General features: G+C 47.4%; 1 protein-coding gene across 1 annotated transcript in view; it reads right to left on the minus strand.

The window, feature by feature from the left end:
- The window catches only part of magi2b (membrane associated guanylate kinase, WW and PDZ domain containing 2b), a gene marked incomplete at both ends in the record, with an annotated part of 102,645 nt that overhangs the window by 2,249 nt on the left and 90,424 nt on the right, over positions 1–9,972 (minus strand). Inside the window, 8 exons of the mRNA XM_080545003.1 lie at positions 1,189–1,327; positions 1,947–2,090; positions 3,274–3,496; positions 4,639–4,933; positions 5,186–5,371; positions 6,010–6,270; positions 7,533–7,725; positions 9,700–9,791. Coding sequence (XP_080401129.1) covers positions 1,189–1,327; positions 1,947–2,090; positions 3,274–3,496; positions 4,639–4,933; positions 5,186–5,371; positions 6,010–6,270; positions 7,533–7,725; positions 9,700–9,791 — 1,533 coding nt within the window. The remainder of the gene's footprint in view (positions 1–1,188; positions 1,328–1,946; positions 2,091–3,273; positions 3,497–4,638; positions 4,934–5,185; positions 5,372–6,009; positions 6,271–7,532; positions 7,726–9,699; positions 9,792–9,972) is intronic.

The following is a 9,972-nucleotide window of genomic DNA, read 5'->3' on the forward strand; positions in this document are numbered from 1 at the left end:
TTTGTAGGACAATCTACTCTGCATACTGCAATTACTCCAACCCTCTGCAAAAACACTTCGTTCCCTAGGTTACTATACATCCTATCCTATATCCTATATCACATAAACCTCTGTATGCATCAAACCCCCGAGGCGACAGACTGACCAAGAGACAAGTGGCTATTCCAGAGGAACACCATTGATTGCAATTACTTATCATTTGACTCACCATGATTCCTGTTCACACAGGACTCAAACACACTTTACTGTCATTATGTGTCATGATAATAATCTGCATCCCTCTCAGAGGAGATGGTGTGTAGCTGAAGAGGGTGAATGCATGTGTGAGTGTGTGAGGGGACGACCCGGGCTGTCGATTGCCTTTACTGAGGGTCCACTTCACTGCACACTACAGACCGGCCTCTTTAAACCCAATTGCTTTTTCTGCTGAGACCAAATTCACGGCACGCATGCATGTATACGCAAACACACCCATGCATGCAGTATGTCCCACGCACACGCACATACATACATACACACACACACACACACACACAGACACAGACACAGACACAGACACACACAGACAGACAGACACACACACACACACACACACACAGAGATGAATAAGAATCAGAATGGACAGAGAGGCACGAACCGTGTCCTTAGCGTGGCCCATTAGGAAGAAATAGGGGGAGCTTAGCGTGTCAGCTTTCATGCACATGGAGAGGTTGGAAGGTATCATTCCTGAGGGAAGGGGAGTAAGAGCCTATACCAATCATTAGAGTTAAAGCAGAGGGGTTAAAACAGACCTGTTTACTAGGATTAGTTCACAAGAGAGAAAGCTTTTGGTAATCGCAGAAGACAGAAGACAGGATTTAAGAAGAACACATCAAACTGAAGCATTATGTACAACAGAGCTACCTATCCACACAGAGAGCAGGATGACGTTTATTTCAAGGTTGGGTTATCAAATGGAAGCAGAATGAATTCAAGCTTTAGTGTCCGTTAATGTCTAATTCGGGTAGAAGCTTTAGTCATAAGCACTGATGGTTAGGAAGGTAAAGTATTCCCTGCTGTGAAGCCTTAATGTGATCTGAGCACACCTCAGAGTCACTGTGGACTGAGTGTGTGAGAGAGGGAGAGAAAAGGGAGGGAGGAGGGAGAGGGAGGGCAGGAGAGGTAGAGGTGTATTTCAAGGAGACCCACCATACTCTGGCACCTGTCCTGAGCCTCTCTTCAGCAGTAGCCTCACCCGCCTCCCCCCGGCCTTAATGAGCTCGATGGCGCGCGCGTGGGTCATGTCCCGGGTGCTGTCCCCGTTGATCTCTATGATCTGGTCCCCCACCTGAGAAGGAACAGGGCAGGGAGGAGGAGAGGTAGAGAGAGATGGAAAGAGGGTGAAAGGAAAAGGACAGTAAGAGAGATGAGACGGTAGAGGGTCAAAAAGGGAGAGAGAGCAGACAGTAGGAACGTCACCACAAGGTTAAGTGTTTCAGGACCAAACATTAAACGAAGAAGGATTAGACCAGAGATTATATGGTCAGGGACAGGTCGACAAAAAGGAGCACATTGCATCGACCATTAACACTAAAACAGCCATGAGTAAAGGAAAATGTTCTATCTTTGCACTCGATCAAATTTCAGGACCCTCCTTTCATGATTTTTCCTGGATATGTGCGTTCTACCACCCAGTATCCTTACATTTTCACACCAGGATAAGCTAATATAAAGCTATTTAGCAGTTTCTCTGTGTAGGAGGCAGGCTAAGAAAAACAAGACGGTCAACTAGTGGTCTTTGTGTGTAAATAGCAGATTTAGCAAGGCGACTCTACTAGTAGGTAAAATAGGCACGGCTGTTCTAGTGTTAAGTCTCCCTGACTGGGAGTTTCATTAGGCTCTGTGGGATCTTCCTGATCTCCCGGTGGTTCCGGAGTGTTCCGGAGTGTTCCAGCGTGTCGTCTCACCCTCATCCTGCCGTTCCGGATGGCCGGCCCGTCCTCCGCCAGGCGCAGCACGAACAGGTCCATCTTGTACTCCCTCCCGCCCCGGATACTGAAGCCGAACCCCTTCACACTCTTCTCCAGCTCCACCGTGAAGTAGTCAAAGTCCTGCAGACCCACAACAACAACAACAACACACCATCAACATGTGACACATTCTAATGCTTTGGTCCTCATGTCGGGATCCGATGTAACGATCAGACTTTTCTTTCGAAAAATGTGAATGCATTTCCGCGTTGTTGAAAATCAACGACACGTCGCTGGTCAACTAACCCAGCTTGTTTTGTGAGCCTGCAAACAATGTAAAGTAGTGTTCTAGTTAACTAGGTAGCAGTGGGGATTACTCACCCAATCCATTACGTTATTATTTTGGTTTAACTAGCGAGTTTGTGTTGTGATTCCGAACAGTTTGATTGGTTGCTGACATGCGGACCAAATAATCAGACTGCGTCACATATGAACACACTTCTCAGCACCCATGGTCACATGGTATACCTGACATACAGGATACAGTATTCAACAGGGAAACAGGAGGACCACGGAACAGAATGAGGAACGGTACCAGAGTGTGTTTGATACAGTTAACCCATTCCGTTCCATGCGTTACAACAAGGCTGTTCTTCGAGGTCTACCTCCACCAACCTCCCTCTGGTATTCGACCCATAACTCAACAGCATATTCAACATATTGACCAGCACAAACATCATACTGAGTATACTCATCACATACCAAACATAGCTCTTAACAATACATAATACATAATGTTTCATATGTTTATATGTTTATAAAAGTACACAGTTACATGCTAGGAGGGGAGCCTCCCCTCCTAAATTTCGTTGTTTGGTACCTGTACTGTAACAATGACAAATAAAGTCTATCTATCTATCTATCTATCTATCTATCTATCTATCTATCTATCTATCTATCTATCTATCTATCTATCTATCTATCTATCTAACTCCCCCCTGTGAATAGGCCATATAGTGTATATAAGTATAGAAGTTACATAATAGATACATTCTCAGATTCCTACCGATCACTTATCCCCCCCATATTTATATCCCCCCCTATTTATGTCTATTTATGTCTCATTCTTGTTTTTTATTATCTTAGGACTGTGTTTGTTTGTTAGCACCTAGAGCCTGCATTTGAATTTCGTTGTACCTGTTACAATGACAATAAAGATCATTCATTCATTCATTCATAAGCCGTAGAAGACACCAACATCTAGATGGACCAGCGACCTACCAGGCCGTGTTGTAGCTGTACCTACCAGGCCGTGTTGTAGCTGTGGTCTGAAGTCCGGGGGGAACTGGCCCAGAGGGAACTGGCCAGCGGCGGCAACGTGCTGCCTGTAGTCGATGAGAGGGGGGGGGTGGCGGTAGTCCAGCGGGGGCGGCTGCCTGTAGTCGGCCACGGGGGGGTGCCGGTAGTCAACGGGAGGTTGCCGGTAGTCGGTGAAGGGAGGCTGCCTGATGTCTGGTTTAACGTCCTGCCTGGCTTTGACCTCTGACCTGTAGCCCAACACAGAACACAGAAATGGGGTTTTTAATAAGAAAGGTTTCCTCCTAAGGGGCCAGGGTATCATTTAGAGATGAAGAGTATTATATCCAGAAGAGGCGTTAAACACAGACTCATAAAACATTCACCCTTTATATTCCAGGTAAGCAGTTCTGCTTACGGATCTCTTTGCTTTTACCCTCTTGATTTCTCGTCTGTCATCACAGTGAACAATATGAGGTAAGACCTGTGTGGGACCTGTTCAGGGTTGTGGCTAATGTTGTGATGTGAGGGGTGTGGGGTGGGGTGGGGTACAGGGGTTATATTGGGTGTGTGCTGTCAGGTGGGATTACCAGAGGAGGTAAAGGAAATATCATCAACTCCACTAAAACTTTCATAAACGCTCTCACTCGTCCAGGGGAGCTGGGAGAGGAACTCTTGCACCAAAATACACACACGCGAATACACGCACACACGCACACACACAGCTCACACTCTCTCTCTGGTTGTGACAGTGAACACCTCCCTGAGGCTCCCTGCATTATAGAGAGGACATCTACAGATCAGTTATTCTCTGATGGCGTCAGAGTTAAGTGGTGTTACACAACCAGGAGACAGAGACGTGAGGGGGAGACGGACTGAGCCATTACTCACAGGTAGGCTCCTAAAGTTTGGAGCACGCAAATGAGAATGCACTCCCACACACACAGTTGTGTATAGACACACACACAAACTACCACAATCTTAGAATATAGGCCTATACCCCTCCCACACACAGACATTCACATTAACATCCACACTCGCACACGATACAGAAACACACACATTGTTGAAGAGTACTTTGGGGGCGGCTGTGTCTCAGGAGGTAGAGCCGCCGTCTAATGATCGCGAGGTTGGCAGATCGGCGGTTCGATCCACAGAACCCCAAATTGAGACACAGAACCCCAAATTGCTCCCAGTGAGCGGGCCGGCGCCTTGCATGGTAGCTTGCCGCCATTGGTGTGTGAATGGGTGAATGAGAGGCCGTTGTAAAGCGCTTCGGATAAAGGCGCTATATAAGTGCAGTCCATTGACCATTTACCATTTACTTTGTAGTGTCATTGTCCTTACCAAACATGGTTGTTAATGTGTTTAGTTGGGACCCTAGCTAGCTCACCTGCCGTCGTGGAGGTAGAGTTGGGGCGGGGGTCCAGGTGGCTGTGTGACCGGGCTCTGCTGGGGGCCGGCGGGGCTGGCCTGGTTAGCTGGCGGGGCGGGCTGGGTCGCTGCCCCCCCGGGTGGCGCTGGTGTTTGGCTGGGCTGTGCTGGTGCCTGGCCAGGCGGAGTGGCTGTCTGGCTGGGCTGGGCTGCTGCTTGGCTGGGCTGGGCTACGGGGCTGGGCTGGGTCTGGGGGCTGTGTTGTTTCTGGGTCATTGGACTCTGTTTCTCTGAGCTGGGCCCGGAGTGAGGATCTGGATCGATGGAGAGAGGAAGTTGTTGTCATGGTAACACACACCACACACACACACACACACACGTTTCAGTTAGGAAGAGAGACGTTTCGTAGCAACGGTTCGCAGCAAGACTGCGGACCCTGAATAGCAGGCGGTGGGGAAAAAGGTGAATCCAATTGAAAATCTCAACCGTTTTTTGTTTTGTTTTGTTTTTTTCCTCTCTCTGTCTCTCTCTCTCTCTCTCTCTCTCTCTCTCTCTCTCCCACTCACCCTCCTCCGGGATGATGTGCAGCGTGACGATGAGTCCGGCGTCTTTGATGAGTTTGACGATGTCGGCGTGGGGCATGCTGATGATGGACTGGCCGTTCACAGCCAGGATCCGGTCGCCCACCTTCAGCTTCCCACAGCGGTCGGCCGGGCTGCCCTCGATGATGCGGCCGATCTTATGGGGCACAGCTGGGGCAGGGGCAGGGGTGAAAGGTCGTCAGTCACACAGGGATGGACAGTCGGACAGTCCATTAGAAGTGGAATGTTCCTACTCTATCATAAACGTCATTTAGCGGACGCTTTCATCCAAAGCGACTTGCAGTGAGAGTATACAGGGTTCCCACACCTTCTGAAACGTCAAATCCAAGCACCTTTCAAATTCAAGGACCCAACACGGCATAGTTTGAGAGAGAGCTACATGAGAATTGATATAATAGGAACTATCCGCTCACGGAGAACAATTAAAAAGAGAGGCTTGAATGTGTGAACACTAGATGGTCTCTTGCCTTCTCTACCACAGCACAGCGAAACAATATATTGTGAAATATGTGTAAAGTTAAGCAACACAGAGACTAATTTACTAGTTGACGAGCTAAGTAAAACATTGGGTTAGAATCAAGGATTCACAAACTTCACAAACTTTCAAGGATTTCAAGGACCCGTGGGAACCTCACTCTACAGTTCCATGACCTCTCCACCTTCTTAAGAGGCAGCCTTTGTGTTCTAGAGTGTTCTGGAGTGTTCTAGAGTGTTCTGGAGTGTTCTAGAGTGTTCTGGAGTGTTCTAATCTAGAGTGTTCTAGAGTCAACCCCCCGGTGGTCACTCACTGATGACGGAGGCGTTCTCCGGCCGGTTCAGGGAGCTGATGATGACGAAGCCGAAGCCCTCGTTCTCCTTGCGGTGGATCACCACGTCGCTGGTCTGCAGGGCGGCGGGGGGGGCGGCGGCCTCCGGGGGGGCCCCGGGGGTGGTGGCGGGGGTGTTGCCGGGGGCGACGGGGCCGGAGGCGGAGGCTGCGTCGCTGCGGGGGGAGCTGTGCTGGGTGGACACGGAGCCGGGGCTACGGCCGTTGACCGGACACGGCTCACCTACAGGGAGAGGAACAGGGAGGGATAGGCATTAAGTAAGTAAAATGTATTTCTATAGCACCTATCTCAGACCAGGGGTCACAAAGTGCTTTACATATAGAGAACATAATAAAGAAGAAACATAATAAAACATAATAAAAGAGTGAAAGTCATAGCAGGTTAAAATAGGCAAACAAGTGAAAGGATATTGATATTGATAGATAAGAGCGAGATAGAGCAGATATTGATAGAGCTCATATAACTATTTTAGAAACTCTACACTGGCTTCCTGTTAAGTTCAGAATAGATTTCAAGATCCTTCTGCTTGTTTATAAAGCTCTCACTGGCACAGCACCAGAATATCTGAAAGACCTTTTGCTAGCATATCAGCCCAATAGGTTTTCTCTGTGTACCACATGTACAAAAGAAGAGATTTGGTGAGGCTGCATTCTAATTTTTATGCACCCAGATTGTGTCTCACTGCCAGTTTACATTATGGATGCAACCTCAGCACTATGTTCAAGTCAAGACTAAAAAAACACATTTTTAATATTGCCTTTAAATGACTAAATCATTAAATTATGATTATATAATGATTGGAGCACTTTGAGCTGCAACGTTTGCAGGAAAAGCGTTATACAAATAAAAGTTATTATTATTATTATTGATGCTATTCAACTACACAGGGTCCTGTTTGCTGGACCACGCGAGGGTAAAGTGTTACGCTGACACGGTGTGTCACAGTGACAGGGTGGAGTGTAAAGTGTAAATGACACGTGGTTATGTTGTAATGAGGGAAGACGTCTACCTGACTAAAGTTTTACTAGTTTAATATTAACCCCCCAAAACGGGAACAGTGGCTGGAAATTGTCCAAGACATTTTTGTTATGGAAAAGATGACATACCTTTTGAGACTCAAAATCAATATATTTGATTAAAAATACAGTGAAAAATTTAACATTTATATGAAACGTGACACCTCCTAACTTAATACTCATTCAAAACATATGACCAGTAACATGATTGAAACACCTCCGGACTTCTTATTTCTTCTTCTTACTTTCTCACTTTTTTCTTACTTTTTTTCTTTTCCTTTTCACTTTTTTACCCCTCTGTTTAGGGCTTATGCTATATTTCTTTACTCTTTGTTTTAATCATAAGATGTAGATATGATGTTCTGTCCATGTCTATGCTATACCCAATAAAAACTCAAGTGATAAAAAAAGACACCTGGTTCCCAGTCAGTCGGGGTAACAGTGTAACGTAATCCAGCAGCTGCTCACCGGGCATGAAGACTCTCCTCCTGACCGTCAGGCTGACCTGACCGTTACGTGCGGCCGCGTGCATGAGGTCGATCACGTATCGGTGCGGTTTCCCGGCAACCACCATCTTGTCCACGGAGATGAGCTCATCCCCGGGCCGCAGTCTCCCGTCTCGCTCAGCGGGGGTGTTCTCTATGATGGCGCCGATCACAATCTGTTCAACCCATTACATAAAAACTACATTAGCTTAGCATAGACACAAGAGGGAAGCCTATGGGGCAGCAACACAGACGGTTCATACAGTTACTACCCCTCCCTGGGGTTATTTGACTTTCTACAACAGCATGTTTGGATACTGGATTCTGATTGGCTAGCAACAGTGGTAAATACCCCCGAACAACCCACAGTTCAGACCGCATTTCCAGTATCAATGCGCCTCCCAATCAATCTGATTAAGAACACCTGTGCTGACCTACAATGCAATGGTTGATCTTGTTTATGGGACTATATTCTGTGGAGGAAGGATATATGTATTCTGAAACGATTAATGATTGTAAATAAATGAATTTAATGTTGCAACTGTGTATTTATTTGTTATATTATGTAATATATATAATGTACGAAAAGCGCTATATAAATAAAGCTTTACTTACTTACTTACTATATTATGTGGTGGCTGTTGTAGAAAAGCAATTGACCATTGGGGGGCGGGGGTTGTGGACTCATTTACCACTGTACAGGGTTTTCCTACTCGGCTTCATCTCGTGCCACAACCCTGTACCAGTGGTAAATGAGTCCACAACCCCCTTCCTCTCATGGTCAATTGCTTCCTTAGTTCCCCTATCCTCTTTTTATGTCATCATCATATTTATGTTCTATCTAAGGAACAGGTAACCTGTATATCATCTGGTGTCTGTGTCTCGTAGGTGGGGTACTACTGTATATCAGTATGGGTGAGGGAGGTCAGAGGGGAATGGGGTGGGTGGATGGAGGGGTGGAGGGATGGAGGGATGGAGGGATGGAGGGATAGGTGGGTGGAGGGATGGAGGGATGGGTGGATGGAGGGATGGATGGGTGGATGGAGGGATGGGTGGATGGAGGGAAGGGTGGATGGAGGGATGGAGGGATGGAGGGATGGGAGGATGGAGGGATGGAGGGATGGAGGGATGGGTGGATGGAGGGATGGGTGGATGGAGGGATGGAGGGATGGGTGGATGGAGGGATGGGTGGATGGGTGGATGGAGGGATGGAGGGATGGGTGGATGGAGGGATGGGTGGATGGAGGGATGGAGGGATGGGTGGATGGAGGGATAGAGGGATAGGTGGGTGGGTGGTTGGAGGGATGGGTGGATGGAGGGATGGAGGGATGGGTGGATGGAGGGATGGGTGGATGGAGGGATGGAGGGATGGGTGGATGGAGGGATGGGTGGATGGAGGGATGGAGGGATGGGTGGATGGATGGATAGATGGATGGATGGATGGGGGGTAGCAGGATGATGAGGTAGATTTGTGTGAGGGATTGTGTGTGATATGTGTGTGATATGTGTGGCATAAGGGATTGTAAAATCTCTGTAAAATGAGGTTTTATTGTATCCATGGATAATATGTTAGGTACGGGTCTGGTGTGTTGTGCATAATGTGGAGGTGAGATTAGATGTGTTGTGTATGACGGGTAAGATGTAAGGTGGGGTAATTGAGTTAATTAACCGGAATGACTGTGGATGTCTGAGGTGGATGAAGTCGATGTGGTTAGGTAACAAGTGTTAACACTAGAACAGCCATGAGTAAAGAAAAATATTATATCTTTGCACTTGATCAAATTTCAGAACCCTCCTTTCATGACTTTTCCTAGATATGTGCGTTCTACCACCCAGTATCCTTACATTTTCAATTTCACTTTATACTAATATAAAGCTATTTTGCCGTTTTTCTGTGTAGGAGGCAGGCCAATTTACAAGCGGCCAACTAGTGGCCGTTGTGTGTAAGTAGCAGCTTTAGCATTGTAAAGAGGGGCGGCTCTTTTAGTAGGTAAAAAAGGCACGGCTGTTCTAGTATTAATGGATATTGCCTATCGGGTGGAGGTGTAGCTGCCTACGCTGTGTTAGTGGAGGATGTGTGTGAGATGAGGTTAGGTGTGGGTGTGTCACGCCCGTCCCATACGAGCCTTGTCGCGTGCGTCCGGACTCACAGCCTGCACGGCCTCGTCCCCCCCCAGGATGCGGAACCCAAACCCGGTCTTCTCCCTCAGCAGGTGCACCTCCACCTCCTGGTACTCCGGACCTGACGCACACACACACACACACACACACACACACACACACACACACACACACGGAAGGAGAGAGGGAAGGGTGGGGGAGGGGAGAATGACATTGAACATTTCAATAGAGAAAATCATTACCAAGAGTTGACAGAAAGCAGCACTGTCACCATTACTATTCTTCTATTGCTAATCAGTGAG

Source organism: Nansenia antarctica, assembly GCF_963989245.1.
Source record: "Nansenia antarctica genome assembly, chromosome: 14".
Taxonomy (NCBI): domain Eukaryota; kingdom Metazoa; phylum Chordata; class Actinopteri; order Argentiniformes; family Microstomatidae; genus Nansenia; species Nansenia antarctica.